Genomic DNA, 17595 nt, shown 5'->3' with positions numbered 1-17595 from the left:
CCTATGTCCAAGATTTCTTCAAAGAGTGCTCAATTCTATCAGGTCACTATTGCTTCCTACCTCAAGCAGAGGCAGCGAGCGCAGAGCAGGATCAGTCTAACGGGGTCTGTGCTGGAGAGCAGCACAGTCCTTCTCCACTGCCAAGCTCCGAGTCTCACTTGGTCATGGGCTCCTCATCTCAAGATGGCAACCCCTCTTTTTCTGAACCAATACACAACCCTCCCGTTCCTGCAGATTACACAGACCAACAGTTCCTTTCTTGATACATTCCATTGTAGAGGAGGAACCAAACAAGGCTCTAACACTGTAGCAGGAAAGGTGACTAAAGACAGACACCACTGCTGCACAGTACCTTCCAGAAGATGTCTTGTGTTCAGAAAGTATGTGTTCATTTAAAGTACAGGTTACCAAAATTTTCTCTTAGTCTTGTAGATTATCTCCAGGTGACTTACTCACTGGGCAGTAAGTTGTGCAATTTCCAAGTAACCAGAAACTAATAAAGTAACAGCAATTCCTTAAAAGCTAAATAGTTAAAACTCAAGGATTAGAAGAGTATGCATGGAGAAGTAACAAAAGACTGCTGCCCTAATTCAGAAAATCTACTTCTATTTCACCAATATTTTTAGGCCAAGCAAGCATTCATTTTTATTAGTTTCCCCACAAAAGAAGTTTTTATTCTGTCTTCTATCTTCATAAACACAGGCTCTTTCCAGGATTATAAAGGTGATTTTAAATCTGCCTTTTCATTTGTTCAGATTTCATCTTTAGCGTTTATCTACTTCTGAAAAATCATTGTGATTTACTATTCAGTACTCTAATTTACTGTAGCACACAGTAATGCATTATTGTCTAGCACACTTTCCAAAACCCTCATAAACTTCAAATAGTAGTATCAGAACAGGAAAGCAAAATGAAAAAAGCAGCAGTGCAAACTCATTCCCCCACACAAAGATCCCTGAAATAAGAAATAAAAGTTAAGCAAAAATAAAATGCAAAAGACCTCTCACACTCAGGGATTACTTACCCATAAGCTCCATTACTAATCAGTTTAATTGTTTCAAAATCACTTTCCCGAGGTTTCCTCTGCAGCTTCAGTGAGGTATTAGAGCTCTTCAAAGTAAGAGATGAGAAAGAACAAAGTTAATATAGCACTTTTTCTCAAAATGAGGTGAAAACAAAAAAAATCGTAACAAAAAACCCCCAATGATCAACAGGCTGTCATCCTGATTAACCAGGTAAGAGCTCTGGACAGCTAGCCACACAGCCTGCACACAGAGGGACCAAGGGACTCCAGAAGCAGAGCTGCTTTTTCATCAAACATGTATCTGCTACACTACAGCAAACTGTCCATGTATCTACATGCAAAGGTTACAGCCACAAAAGTTTCTGGTAAAGTAGTTACTGGTAATTCTTGTCTGGAATTTCGGACTTGGTGAATCCCACAAGGCTTTCATTTGGCACTGCCTTCCCATTTTAGTGAATCTGACTCTCATACTATGGCCTGGTAGTAGCAAACTGCTGATGAGCTCTTGTTCATTCAAATAAATTGTTGCACATTTCAAACTAAGGTTAGGATAGAGCATGGTATAACTTCAGATACATTGTGAAAAGAGACACAAAATGAAAGAGAAAAGCATGAAAGATAAAAAGGCATTAATTCCAAGTACAGAGAGTCACTTTTATCTACTTCATCAGAATTTTTTCAAAATCAAGTTGTTTTGAGTATGTCAATTCCTTTTTTTAAGTTTTAATTTATCTTGAAGGTGTGTGAATTAGAATTGTGGTGCGGGGCAGAAAGATGAGGACACAGGACTCCACATTCCAAACCCACAGTATCATTTTAAAAAGTTTTCCAAATATCCAGGAAGTTCCATGATCCCTACCCAGGCAGTTTGCTAATAGTTAAAAGGTGAAAGTAGAGATGGTTGGAACATTTTTAATTAAATGCTTGCCTGGGAGTACAGGATTCTTCCTAATTGCATATTAATGATGCTTGTGATCAGTCCTGTACTTGAAAGTTATGCTTCCTATCACTTCTCCCACGTGTGTTTATTCCACAGTTACACTTTGAGATGTCTCCAAATATCTGGAATTTTTCTTTACTGATTTCATTTCATAATTTCCCCTATTTACATTCCTTTATTACACTGCATCATCCTTCCTGTATTTCTTCTGCATTTGCACAACACAAATAACTTCAGAAGTTCAATTTCTTAGCAAATGCTAAGCCACTTCACACCTCAGATTCGGTTTAAGTAGTTCAGCACTTCCTTTAAGCCTTCTAGTTATTCTGTCTTTTCTCCAGTTTATCACTAAACTTCCACTAAATACTGCTCAGGTGTAATACAGCATTATAAATGCAGATGAACAAAAGCAGCACAATAAAAAACACCCACTCTGCCAATTATGGAATTATGGCTTTGTAAGTGGCATTTTGCCAGAAAGTCAGAAATTACCCCAATATGACAAGTACCAGAGAATGATGTCTTTTCTACTACATGTCAGAACTAGTTTAACAGATAAGCCATGCCTGCTAACATTTGTAAATACATGTAAAGTACTACTGAATTATCCACAGCTCTCCTAAAACTGCACTTGCTTTCTCTATCCATTTGCACTGAAAATCAAGACTAAATTGTTAGAACTTCATGTACTCTGTTGACTGAAGTCCAAGGTATAAGAACCAAATTTTAAAAATTATAATTTAAAGTAACAGTATTTAAGCCCACAATATTCAGCCCAATTAACTGGTTCAACTCATTCTTTTTTTGCCATCTTGAGCAAATATCTGACAAATATTACTATAAGATACCCATTACTGTAGGCAAATATTTCCAAATCCAGACTCAGAAGAATGATGCACAACCTTCCAAATTCTAAACTAATTTTCTGAATCCAGGCTATTTGCTGGCGTACTCATTTCTTCCTGTCTCTTCCATGGATCTGCTCAGAGTCTTTCAATTTCATCATTAGCTACCTGTGTGAATGGACTGTTTTAAAATCTCTTTAAAATACTTTGTTTTATTAAACAGTTTACATGTACTTCTAAAAGAAAAAGAAATACATTGATTGAATAGAAACAAAGCAAGCAGTGGTGGATTTTGTGGTAAACCTAGTGCCACATGTTGGGTGCTAAATTCATGAAAGCTAAAGACCCTGAAATATCTAGGAAAATAGGTAGAATGCTTTGTTATACTTTTTGAAAGCTTTCTGTCTGCTGACCATCATGGCATTCGTGTGAGGATTAACCAACGTGAATTCAATGTGTTTACATATACCAGGAAAAATTACAACAGGCAGGGTTAGGGGGAACACAACACATTTTCCTTGCTCATATTCAGAAAAAGCAGCAACATAACAGGAAAGCTTACATTTACTGATTCATCGACTTCCAGAGTTTCTGCTGTCCCACTGTCACAATTAGCTAGCTGAGCTATTTCTGGAAAGAAAGATTAAAAACTTCATTTTAAACTACAGCAAATACAAAGCTAGAAAAAGCACAGAAAACCTGAGAAGTAAGACCTTTCTGGAATACTAAATAAAAAATGGTGTCCTTCTGTAGTACTTGCCAAGTAACTTTCAGGGCATCTCCAAGACATACTAAAAAAAAATCCATCCAAAATGAGTACCTACTATTCAGTGCCTAAGTAATCTTCCACTGAAGAATTCAAACAGCCATGAAACAGTGAAGAACAACACTGTTTTCACTGCTGAGACATGTGCATTCCAAGATCTGTGTGCAAAATGACCATTAAGAGAGAGACAGCACTAATCTGCTAGAACTCCTGAGGATCTCAGCCCTTGAAGGGTTTAATAGTAGGCACTGTCCTTGTTGCAGTCCTTCACAGAAATAGCAAAAGCTTCTAATTCAGACTACAAACGGACTCCAAACAGTTTGCATTTTCTACACAGGAACAAATACTGATAGGCCTAGTAGAATAATTTAAAAGCCACTTTCTTAGAAGTTTATAATTTAGAGAGTTGTAACACAGACAACTTCTCTGGGGAAGTAACATATTGGGAATTTACAACTTGACCAGATTATCCCTGCCAGAGTCAACCTACGCTGCAGAGCTCCTAAGCCAACCCTGGCAGGGAGTAACTAAGAATTCATGTGGGTAATAAAAGCTCAACATGACCACCAGTAGCTGGAGACCCCATATACGTAGTTGAACCACATACATAGTTAATTATACACCTTACACAGCCAAAAATTTTATCACAATTACGTGCTGGGAATCAGAGATACGACCACCTGAAATTTGTAAAGTGCATTTTTATCTCAGGACTGTTAACTGAATTCATAAATATGAAATATAGCTGAATGTTCACACAGAATATCTAAACTGGACTTTTCTATATAATAGGTGACTATTATAAGTGAAATGCTGCACAATTTTTAACTGCAATTTTTAACAGCAAATTAACCAGTCAGAAAATTTTCTGTTGGAACAGCTAAATATTTAAGGAGTAGCTCTCATTTGCAACCATTATCCAAAACAAAATGTATGTGAAGTGTAAGAAATGGAAGAAATTAGAATGTTGCTTCAAGAGCCAAACCTTTCAAGTCTTAAAGAAGCTCAACATTCTAAAAATTAAGTCAATAAATGGTGAAAAACATCCCCACTCAGATTAAACAAATCTTAAAATAAAAAAATAATATAGACCAAACCTGGAGTGAATTTTCCTGGGAAAAGTCAGTTTTGTGAACATAGGGATTTTAAAGTAGAAGTGTTGATAAAACCTCTAATGTATGGGTGAGAACCAAGGAAGCTGGAATAATATACTTTGACAGCCTTCTAAACTGAAATTACTTTCACAAATAGCAAATTAAAATGCTATCTTTTTAAACAAAACTTTTGCAAAATAACCATTATCCGAGAAATCTGCATTATTTGCAAGCAGTAGGTAGTAATGGGATAGAACCTCGAGTCAGCTTTCAAAACAGGGAGCTATGGAACCATTTTCCAATGCCTGAAGAGATTTTTCAAACTCATCTAAATACCATTAAACATCTGTCCTTTTTCTTTCATTGATTTAAACCATTTCTCAAGACTCATCATTCAAAAAGGTAAAGATGGGAATTTAAAAAACATTTCTCCCCAGGGAACTTTTCAGAAATGCAGCCACTACTCTATATTAAGTGATGAATCTGTTGTGGTATTGCTTTCAGTACAGAATAAATTTATCTAGCATTATCTCCAAGTAATGCATGCATCATTTCACTCAAAGAAATGACACTACAGATACAGCAGCAAACAAAGGAGGTAAGCAGAGAAAGCAGGTTGCTTTTCTCTGCAGATGAAATAAAGAAGTACTGGTGACATGATTTTTACTGGTTATAAATATCACTTTTTTTGTAGGGTGGCATGAAAGCATTAATATGAAACAAATGCCTGGAATTACCTGATCATAAATACTCATACAAATTAATCTTTAAAATGATACACAAAATGAATATGATGCACAAATCTCGTGCCAAACCAAGTATCAGTAACCCATACATCATACAGCCTCTTCAGCATTTACTGACAAACCACACACCCCATTTTTCCCTCAGAAAAAATAAAACAAACAACACTTCAGTTATCCTGGAATGCTTCAAAATTTTTATTATATTAATAATCATTTTATGAAATATAATTTTAAGATGTGTCCTAGATGAAATACACTCACATAAAGTAAGTAGTTAGTTAGAGAAAACTGTATGCCTTACTTTTTTCCCAGTCCTCTCTCATAATAAACCGGTCAAAAAAAAGAAATTCAAAGATGCTATGAAACTTAGGTAGCATCAGATTCCTGACTAATGCTGAGGAACACTTTTATCCAAGTGGCCAAGAAGAAACAATCAGAAAGATAAGGTTAAAATGGCAGAACTAGAGTCAATGATGTAAAACGCTCAACACTCACTCCAAATTAAATCTTGCATACTTCATCAGTAAAGAATTTATGAATTGTCAGTCTAGGACAGACTAACAGCCCACCAAATCCAGAAGACACTCCTTTATCTTGCAAAGAATTATGATACTCCTTGATCTTTCCCAGTACCAAAGGGAAAACCATACTTATGTATACTTTCCCCATTTGTCTGCCTTCCTTGCTTGCTCTCCAAATACAAGCAAAAACCATCAAAGCTGTTTATCTGTATCTCAGATAAAAAAGCAGTACTCAATTTGTATGAAGAAGTTCTTCTGCAAAGATAGGAGGCAGTCTAATAATAGGCTTGATTTTCTTCACATCTGTTAATATAACATGAATATAATCTGTAATAACACCCAATTTATTTGCATTAGATCTAACCAAATTCCTGACAACAACTGGCAGTGCTTCACGAACTGTTTTAGTTCAGCAAAAAGAGTTTTAAACACAATATACTACTCCTTGGATTTAACATCATGAGAACTAGCTAAAGAAAATGTTAATCACAGTTCTTTGCTATTATTTTGTGCTATCAAGTCCTCTCCTAGTCCTCGGTACAACACAGAAGACAAAGTAATTGGCACTAGCTAGAATCATTTTTCCATGATGGCATTTCTGCCAATTCTTCAAAACTGCAGAATTAGTACTGAACACAATGAACCTACTTCTGTTTGTCACCAGTGATAGAACATGGACTCAGGAAGGCAAAGAAGACGGTCTCGCTAGGACAGAGTATTTTTTCCAACACTGTCCTTAAAAGAATCTTAAAATGGTTTGGGTTGGAAACAACCTTAAAGATGAACTCTGCCAAGGGCGGGGACACCTTTCACTAAAGCAGGTTGCTCAGAACCTCATTCAGCCTGGCCTTGAACACTTCCAGGGATGGAGTACCGACAACTTCCTTGGGTAACCTGTTCCAGTATGTCACCACTCTCACAGTGAAGAAAAATTCTGTTAATGACAATAATTCCACTGAAACCTAAGTCCTATAAAAGTTTTCAATGCATACACACAAAATACCCAGAAAAATAAACTGAATGGAAGATAGTCTTCTCACAGACTTTAAAATGCAGAAGCCTGGGGGGCACTGAAAGGCAAACAACAGCTCGGCCCAGTTTTTTCACTTTACCTCTGTAGTTAGATATTTGATAACCATCAAAATATCCCAGTAAATTTCAGCTAAAAGTTGAAATAAGAAAGTTGCACTGCCAGGATGGAAGAAGATGACTAGTATCAGTGACACAATGCATTTGTGAATGATATTCAAACAGAAGAATCCTATACATAGACCTTTCTAATGCTTTTGGGCTTGAAAGAGCCTTTTCTGCTACCCTCTTTATCTTGGCCCTTTTCAGGTACACACAGATTATCATGATGACAAAACACATTGGGAAGGAAGGATCTAGGAACCTATAGCTCTACCAGGAGATGCACTTACCTTCCAGAGGATCTTTATTTAAGCCCAGTTGGCTAATAATATATCGAGGTATGTCTGTTTTAATGCCTTGCCCCTCTTTAGCATGGCCTTCAGCTGCTTCCAAAAGATAGTAAAACTCTTCAGGATCAAATTCCTAGAGGGAAAAATAATCACCATCATTTTCTCTGTTGAAACTGAATTCTTAGAGTCTAACATAAAAACTTCCCTTACTTCTTCTATTAGACATATCTGACATTTGCCTATTAAAAACAATACCCCTTTACTGTCTTAGTAGTAATTTATTAATCTATTCTGATCTTTTCCAATGTATCATACAGCAAGTAACTGAATTCTGTATCATTACTTCTGAGCCTTACTTATGAACAGTATGTTCTTTGCCCTCAAAACTTCACATAATATTGAGTGAAATTACCTACAACCAGCAACCATAAGATTTCAAATAGAGAAGACTATCTCCCTGCATCTGCTTGCCTATAAAAATACACTATGGGAACAAACCATATAAATATATTGCACTAGATTTTTTACTTCTGACTGAGATGTGAAGTATTTGTAATCAATATATACGCACTGTGTTTTATGGAAAATCCAATTAAATAAATCACTAAGTTCAGAATGAAGACAAAATTGTAAGTTGATAAAAAAATTTGAACTTCATCGATTCAGTTGTTCCAAATCTAGAAATGAAACATTCTCCTCTAGGAACTAAGCATATTGCAACTCTCATGCATAACACACCCAAAGGCAAGCCTCAACAAGGAATGAAAAGGAACAAAAAAAAAAGAAACTCAAAACTCTGCCTATCCCCAAGTCCCTTGGAAATACTTTAATTTTACTACCTTTACAGATTGTAAGAATAGGAATGCATTGAAAGGAGCAAGGAAGTTTATTAAAATGTCTGTTGGGTTGTTTCTTCTTTTTTAATAGAATTTCTCTCTCTACTGGCATGAATTCCTACCAAAACATTTCTCCATGGCTACTGCATTCTTCAAGAGGTTTGTGCAAACAGGTGCAATGCTTAACAGAGTGATAAAACATGATGAACCACGAAACACTGATGTAACAAAACAGACTTTTTTCTTGAGTAAGTAATTTCTGCCACAAATACCTGTAGAAGTCAGGCAGATTCCTGAGCTAGGTAGCTTTCCCGACTGTTGCTTTGTGGTCTAACATAACTTCACAGGGTTTTAGTCTACATGCTGAGTCACAAGGCTGCTGTCTTAGATCCTCAGGCTACTCAGGACTTTGGAACTCAACATGCCAGCCCAGAAGGTAGCTTGAGAAATTAGGTATTATGCTTCATTTTGGAAGCATTGAAGCTGCTGCAGCTAACAGGAAACGTTGCAGCATGTCTGAAATAAAGTATCTTTGGGATTTTCAGTGTTACGGAAACAATACTAGTTTTACATTTGTCATGAAACCATTTTCATCATCTACAGCCTACTGCCAAAGATTTACCATAAACCATGAAATGACCAAACTGTCTCATTTAGCTTAGTGTCTCAGGATGCTGCTAAATGGCCCAAAAATCTGAACAGATAACTAAGCAGTTCATGCTGTTTCAGGCTTACTGTCCTCTTCTGATGTGCCATGACCAACTGATTCTCTTACACGTTGCTCCTCGGCACTCAAGAACGCAACAACATGATTTTGCACCAAGATTTCTGTTTATTTTCATCATGAAAGTGCCACCATCTCTTGACCTGCTGCAGAGGCAGATACACAGCTTCTCCTCCACTTACTAACCAAGACAAGGCAATTTCAAAACAGGTAGTTTTAATCATATGAGAACATTTGTGTGTTTGCAGTGTACATGTAACTATCTAAATACAATCATACACATACACAGGTGTGAATAATGAGAAACAACAAATATATATTCTGATCTTTACTCCCAACTATTTAGTTTTCCACATAAAAATGGAGAAAAATCTTTCAGTATCTGGCAGTAGCTCCTGCCACATATGAGACTATGAAAGTTTTATTCAAACGATTACCAAGTGAATTAAAATAGGAATTCATATACCATGAACAACTGAGCCATGACCATCATCAGAAAACTGACAGCTTTACTGTGTGGTATCTGAAACTTTTTATGACCCAAAAGCTGGAATTTCTTTCCTAAAATTTTACAAACTTTCTTATGGAGGTTGAAGTTTTTCATACCCAGTATCTATTTTTAAGACAGATATTCTAAAACTTCAGTAAGTATTACTCAAAAGTTTCCAGAGGGACACTATGGAAAAACAATACTATAAGTTCACATGATTCTAGTGATGCTTTGTTTATGGACTAGGCTTACCACCTTCTTGCATGAGAAACATACTGTTTTGTGACAGTACGCCTAAAGTTGTTCAAGCTACCTGCATCTGTAGAAACATACTGTTCAGGGGTTTTATGCTCCAGTTTAAATCTCACGAAGATCCTGTCTAAAGTAAGAGCACTTGAAGCAAGCTGTGCTGGCTTTCTCTGCCATTGCTGCATTGAAACTCAGAACTAAGTGACAAAGTCACTTCTGGGCTTTGCAACACTGTCCCTCCACTTATTTCAGCAGGCTCAGCAAATTTTGGAGGGACACAGGATGCACAACACTATTTGAAAAATAAGTAGTCTAGGATAAAATCCTGGCACCAGAAACTGGGAACTAAGTGAATGGAGATTTGAACTAGATCCCTATACAACTTAGCACTTAGGGAGAAAGAACTGATGGGCAAATAGACCACCAGAAGAGAACCTGAATTAGAATCATAGAGTCAACAAGGCTGGAAGAGACCTACAAGATCATGCAGTACAACCATCCACCCAGCACCACCACTTCAACACGTAAGCCACTAAAACCAGCACCCAGCACCAAACAGACACCCCTTGAACACCTTCAGGGACATGGCGACTCCACCATCTCCCCAGGCAATCTATTCCAATGCCTGACCACCCTAACAGTATAAAAATATTTTCTAATATCTCATCTGAATCTCTCCTGTTTCATCTTAAGGTCACTTCCTCTTGTTCTCTCACTGCATAGAGAGACCAGCCCTCATCTCACTACAATCTCCTCTGAAGTAGTTGTAGAGAGCGATGAGTTCCCCTCAAGCCTCGTCTTCTTAAACTGAACAGTTCTAGCTTTCTCAGCTGTTCCGCATGAGACACATTTTCTAGACCTACCATGAGCCTTGTGGCCCTTCTCCGCACACACTCCGGCACCTCAATTTGAATGCTAATAAAAAATGATGATGCTCGGGGCAGGGGTTAGTGGGAGAAAGTCGGCAAGTATAGAAGGGAAGGATATAAAGCATCATTAACAACTCTTGGTCTGTCAGCCTGCAGGATGTGTTTAAGGGTATTTTTGGATGTCTGATAATAGAGAAGGATGCAGACTAGAAAGGAAAAAGGCAGAAAAAAGATGCCACATGAGAAACTGGATTATGTGGAGAAGGTTACATGAACCCTGTGAACAGAGTAGGGAACATCACACTAGACATGGAATGAGCTTTTCAGGGTTCAGGAAGGAGTAAAACAATCTTGGATACAGTGGTAGAAGCAGGACACGCTAAGGTGCTCTCTTCTCCAAAGCCTGCTTTTTTGTTTTGTTTTGTTTTGAAACATCTTTCCTGCTGATTCAGAGCATATATCTTATTTTGGATTCCTTCTGAACTGCAAATCATGAACAAAACGCAACTGGGAACACTGAGACACAATGTTTCCAAAACAAAACAGACAGCTCTCAAAATACCCATAGCTGAGTAAGCCAGGCTATGGATTAACTGTGCCACAGATGAAGGGACACAACACAGAGCCAAAATCAGGCTGGAAAGATTTACTAGCTCAGATCCAGTGCCATGAAAATGCTGTTATGACAGTTTCAGGCATAACTTGAGTCTAGCAGCAGGTTAGTGACTCCCACATAAGCCTTGCCAGCCTCAAATAGCTGTATGCAGCATCAACACTGTGACGTGGCTCAAAGTCAGCTCGGGCTGCCTGCCAGGCCTGTTGGACTCAGGCTGGCTTTTACATGGCATTTGGGTGTCTACACCATCCTCCTGAGAACACTGTGTTCTGCAAGGGCTTACTAGTTCCACTGAACAACTGAAGCACATTGGCTCTGTGCATAGGAGCAACTTCCTGCAGCTGAGCCATCCCAGCTCCTGCAGCATCAGCATGAAAAGCAGAAACACGTTCGCACAGCTCACACAAACTAACCCAGTCTGGCAACACTGGTGCTACGCTTATGCATAAGCAAGTAAACTCTTCTGCTCCTGCTGGTCCCCAGTATAACATCAACCACCCGTATATCCAGACAGACTAATCCCGTTTCTGTGGCTCTCCCCAGATCACGTGCTGCAGAGCTGACTTCAAGCTGCTTATAGCTCTGGCAGCTTTTGAGTGAAACAAAATTATTAAACTGGTAAGAACAACGATGGGAAAACCACCAAGGAATTACAATTCGAGAGCAGTTTTCCCTAGAAATAACGAAGTCTAACAAACCCACAGAAAAACCCAACTGGTTTCAACAGCAGCTTCCTCAGTTGATGAAAAGGGTCCTATACCACAGTATATGCAAGATCAGGGAACCAAACAAAACCACAGGAGGGCCCTGCCATTCCTATGTTCCTGAAATAAAAGTGTGAAGGTCCCACCAACAGTGGAGCCCTAACCCACTGTTTGGCATGTTCCAAAAAACATTTTTAAAGGGCCTTGAATACTAAACCAGAGACTTTCCTAGGCTGTCAACTGAACAACATTACTCACAGTAAGCATGACCTTACCAGGCATTCCAGTAAGCGAGCAGGACGAGCAATAACTATCAGGATTTTTCTAACAAGTTGTTTAATAAATGCCATTTCTCCACTCTCTGATCGTTCCTGGGCCTAAAATATAAAAATAAAATATATTAAACCAAATCACATTCAATGCACTTCTCAGGTAAGTATGTACAATACTTGGGACACCTATGAGGGTTTGAAGCATGTGCTTGATACAAACAGCAGGTCAGTTTCAAGATGCCAGCAGGGATAACAAGGATCTGAGCAACACTGTAACATCACATTGAAGTAACCCCGTTTTTTACAATTCTAACACTGTAACAACAAAAGTGCCTACAATGGACAAACACCTACCTTTTTGCTTGCTTTTTAAGCTTAAATGGTATTATTACCATCAGTTTTACAAAAGGGACAACATTTCAATACCACACAGATCTCTACATGTAGGTTGTGTGCCAATTTAATAATTTTAGAATGAAATTAAAACTAATCTAAGGAACACTAATAGATAAAAGCAACATCCATGCCAAATTGATACTGATTTCCTACAGTCATAGTGAAATGACAATGACATATATATATATACACACATTCATATATAATAAAGACCACACTTGCAGAGAGGCTTCACATAAATGTGCACATAGGAAGACAAGGAAAAACTGAATTCTAGAAAGATTACCACAATGGGAGGGAAATGCTATAAAAGAATATATACAGAAGAAATACTTGTAGAAGGTTTGATAAATGTTTCCTTTTACGAACAAATTATGTAATTTAAGGATGCTAATGAATGCAAGGAAAAAGTATAAATATATTAATACACTTTCCCTCAAATATCACAGTACTTTTTTATTCTGAACAGTAGGAGCCATAGACTTAAAACTTCTCACCATCTCTTTCTTATTCAAAGCCACAAAGAGAATTAAGCAACTAACACTTAATATGGACAAATGAGTACTTTTCATATAATATGCTATATTTTTCAGTTTAAAAAACCCAATGAAAATATGAAGCTAAGCACAGTTTTCTTAATATAAGCACCAAAATTTTAAAAAACATCAGATCTCTGAGAAGAACTAATTTATGGAGTTTAAAAATAGAAAAAAGAAAAAGGCACCAATGCCAATTCCAGGCGAACCTTGCCTAAACTGAAGCATAATTCTGAACATTATCAATTAAGTCCAAGAAAACTCTTTTGAAAACAAAAAGCCTGGTTATTTTAATCACCAGCAAAATTTAAAGCACTTCTGTAGTTTTGTGAATGCTCAGGTGCATATGTGAACAAAAGATTCAATATACAGTACATTTAAAGGGCTGAAGCAGGAATACATTCAGGTCCACTTGACCTTGACCTTAGAATTATAAAAATGCTGGTTGAACCAAGCTGCTCAAACTTGTCATATTATGCTATTAACGAGTATTATGCAGTGGACTCAAAAGTTAAGTCTGAATACTTTATGGTATAGTGACTTTGTAGAACAGGAAATCTTTTCATAATAGAGAATTAGCATCACTGAACATAACAAAATGACTGTTTTGGTGACTTTAATAATGCACTGCTTCATATGCAGATTGAAGAATAATTTGCTGGAGCATTTTTTTAAGTGGTTTTGTGGTCAGGTGTAAATGAGTGAACATGTACTCTAAACTTAACTAAGGGATATACTGTTAACAATGACAACAGCAGTTCACTGAATCTTAGACATGTTCCCTTGTGTTTTGACATTAACAACTGGCCAATTTGACATCATAAAAGTATGATCCTTTCACAAGAATGTCACTGGTTCAAAACTGCCTCTTGACTAGTAAGCAAACTCTATATACTTTTAATGTTTAAAAAATACAGTTTTAATAATTATGAAACAAATCATTGATGTAGTAAGTTTTGCACTGTTGTATGAGGAGAAAAAGTTCAAAATATATCAGTTGCAGAAATCTTATTTACTCAATGTAAGTTAATTAAAAAAACCAAAACCCAACCAAAACCTTTAGCAACTGCTTGTGCATTCGTAAGAAAAGAAATCAAGACAGGGTCACATCTTAACATACCAGCTGGAAAACTTCTAGCTAATATCAAATCTGCTGGTCTATTGGATCAACTTTGTCTCTTAATATACTATCAAATCCCACACAAACAAATGAGTATATTACATTCTGCACTCATTGTCTTAAAAATGATACATAAATAAACTGCAGCAACTTATATCAAGGGGCATTTATTTGTTAAGTTTCAAGTTCCTCTTAATTCATTTAGCTGATTATTCTATGAAAGTTTCAACACTTTTAGAAAAGACACTTTTACTGTTAACAGTTCAATTACGAGAGCATTGTTAGAAATAATTAAATAACCTTTTGCTCATGAAAAGCTAAGGGCTGCTGTCAGTTTTCGCACCACAGCAGGCTTTTAACAACAGTAGGGTTGATAAAAAGCAAAGTGAATATGTTCACTCATTTATTTACAGTAAATGGAATAAGCAAGCATTCCCCTTGGGGGCTTAAACACACATAAATTTCTAATTTGCACTGCATGACATAATGCTATTGTTTCTGAAATCTTTTACAACACATCTATTCCAGACTCATATACTAGGATGCCTTATAGTCTTTGCAGCGGTCATTATGCAGACTAAAACAGCTATAAATGCCACTTTCACAATGAGTGAACAGTCATGATTCAAGACAACACTTAGAAAAACAGATTTAACCCCATTTCAAGCGAACAACAGCAGTCTCATGGCTCATACCTCCTGCAGCAATTTGTCTAATTTCTGCTGTAATTCAAGGAAGTATCGTGATGTGATGAGGCCCTGGCGAGATTTATCCAAACAATCTCGAGCCAGTTCTGTGATCTGATGGTGGGTAAAACTGAGCACTCCATCTGCCAGTGGAAGGATGTTCTCTGGAGAATGATTTGTTATAATGTCCCGAAGCCTCTCTTCCATCTGAGCTGTGGCCTATAGACAAGTAGTTAAGCAATACATTAAATTAGCTTTACATGACACTAATAGCCTCAAAGCTTATTTCTGATTCTAAAACATTTTTCTATTACCTAAGAATTTACCTAGCTGGAATGCATGAAACATCTGATGCCAAAACCACAGTATACTGAATGGCAAAGTGACAGATGACACTTCCCCACATACCAGTCCAGAGAAGTAACAGCCTTACTGTTCTACCACACAGCTCCTCCTCATTGTCTGCCACTGGTGATTAACTATGCAGTAATCTTGTGATGATCACTAAACAGAACTAAAGAAACACCCATAACTGTAAAGGTTTAAATCAAAGCCAAAGTAGAAAATAAAAATAAAAAAAGAAGAAAGACCTTGGGGGATGGGGGGGTGTCTGGTTTTTTCTGTTAAAATTGCAGATACTACAGACAGGAATATCCTCCTTCCTTTCATACAGGTTATTACACAAAAATATTCCAATGGGCAGAGTTTGTATGAACAATTGACTAATTAAAAGCACCACAGGCTCACAGATTGTGCCAAATGTGTCTGTAGGCTCCCAGATGCGACTGTTTTACAGAACCAACTATCTGACTTCTCACAGAACTGCAGATGCTCAAACACCCTGAAAGATGTTCTTCTTATTAAAAAGTAACCCCACACATCTTTGTTCGCATCTGAAACACTGACATGACTGGGTTTGTTCCCACTTTAGATTGTTGCTCGATTGCTGTGCAAATCCTGACAAATCTTTCTTCATATTTATAGGAAGAAATATAATGAAATTTCTTCCTATTTACTTTTTAGGAACAGTAGCTTGTTTTATATTCCAAGGGTCACTAAAATTATAGGAGCAACCAAGAGTACAGCACTTTAAGCTACACACCTGCATCTAGGAACTATTTGTGTCTCATGACCTCTGGATAGGAGAGCAAAATGTCCTCCTATCTCAGAGTCAAACCCCCAAAACTGTGTACTAATCTTTACAATTAAATCAGTGCATATAATGTATCTACATGTATATAAAGTATACAATGAATCTTTCGGAAAATGAAGAAATGCCACTAAAGCAAGGAATCTGGAGGTGCATCTCAGATGCTGCTCAAGACTTAGCAACAGGAAATGGTTTTGGTTTACTAACTCAGTATACATTTGTCCCAAGTACACAGCAGCCACTGAAATCCAATGCATCATCAGATTCCAATCAGCAGAATATATTACCAGCAGGCTTAATTTCAAAACAAGTTCGGCAGCTTTGCCAAATGAATGTCCAGCTCTCAGCTCGGACTTTCTTTATTATGATTTTATCTTTGCAGTAAGAGCTTGGTGATACTTTATGAAAGCCATTAGAGGGCTGGATCATGAGTTCCCATAACAAAACTACCACTTACTTAAAACCTATGTTGCCTATCAATTCAGATACTGGTTATGTTAAATATAATTCATTACCTTTGGGAACCTTTCTTTGTAGACATGGTTCATCATAATTATTTCATTGTCACAGCAGGCAGGAGAGCGTCCAGGGCTGCAAGCAAAGCAAATTATCCCTTTACACTTGTCTCAGAATGAACTATAGTCAGTTATTGTATTTTTGTATGATTTATTAGCAATAGAAAGTCAGCACTGGCTTCACTGGATAGGTGCTCATCAGCAGTACACTTCATTCCTTTCTACTATTTCTGTTCAAGTTCTCACAATTAACTAATGTACTTGACATCTAATGGTTAACTATTTTCTTAATTTGTACTTGATTTCAAGACAGAAACAGTTTTGCACAAAAAAAGCACGCAAGATGATGAACATCCTTTTCTCAGAAGGGCAACAGAGATGTATTTAACTGTTAGTTATGGTTTTACCTGACCCCTTTGAAATTTAGAAACCAAAATAGCAAAGTCTGACCAAGAACTCTGGCAGCTGCAAGTGATAAAGTCAGTACTGAGCTTGTTTGGGTTTAATTTGTTTGTTTTAAATGGATAATTAAAAAAAAATGTATTATCACTCTGACCAGCAGAGAGAGGCAGTAACTTCCTACAAATAATGTCATACATACTCATGAGTCCATCAAAGCTAGGGCACTGTACCTGTAAAAAGAATCCATAAAATTTATCCATTGACTTGGCTAACCTACAAAACTACGTTTTGCTATCATGAGCTTCACTGTCCACTACAAAACTCATTTAAAAAGTCTCAGTCTACCTTTTCTGTATTGGTGGCACTGGCCCATGCAGTCTGGTCTACAGATCTGTAGCAGGAAAAAGACCCAACTCAGGGGGTATCCTCTAGGATTGACTTTATCATAACACATTCATTAGCAGAAGAATTAAAAATTTTGTGAAAGAAGAACCTCAATCCATTCCACTTCTATCAGTTTGATACCAGGGCCAGCAAGAGATGCCAAGAGCCTGGAGAGAGATCACAGGTCAGCAGGAGAACCCTTGAAGAGCAGCACGAAGAATTTCAGCTGCTTCAAGCAGAATCCTCATCAAGACTCAAGTTAAGTACCTCTATGTAAATGCACAGAGCG

The 17595-nt window shown here is 37.3% G+C and overlaps 1 protein-coding gene across 4 annotated transcripts in view; it reads right to left on the bottom strand.

Moving 5' to 3' along the window:
* MAST4 (microtubule associated serine/threonine kinase family member 4) overlaps positions 1 to 17595 on the bottom strand; it is a 301151-nt gene that overhangs the window by 35031 nt on the left and 248525 nt on the right. For all 4 annotated transcript variants that reach the window (XM_071581454.1, XM_071581455.1, XM_071581457.1 and 1 more), the window contains 6 exons: positions 16521 to 16596; positions 14865 to 15074; positions 12121 to 12222; positions 7358 to 7490; positions 3372 to 3439; positions 1025 to 1110 (listed from right to left, as the gene is read on the bottom strand). In XM_071581454.1, coding sequence (XP_071437555.1) covers positions 1025 to 1110; positions 3372 to 3439; positions 7358 to 7490; positions 12121 to 12222; positions 14865 to 15074; positions 16521 to 16596 — 675 coding nt within the window. The remainder of the gene's footprint in view (positions 1 to 1024; positions 1111 to 3371; positions 3440 to 7357; positions 7491 to 12120; positions 12223 to 14864; positions 15075 to 16520; positions 16597 to 17595) is intronic.

The sequence above is a fragment of the Pithys albifrons genome, chromosome Z (assembly GCF_047495875.1).
Source record: "Pithys albifrons albifrons isolate INPA30051 chromosome Z, PitAlb_v1, whole genome shotgun sequence".
Taxonomy (NCBI): Eukaryota; Metazoa; Chordata; class Aves; order Passeriformes; family Thamnophilidae; genus Pithys; species Pithys albifrons.
This window is presented reverse-complemented; position numbering and strand designations above follow the sequence as displayed.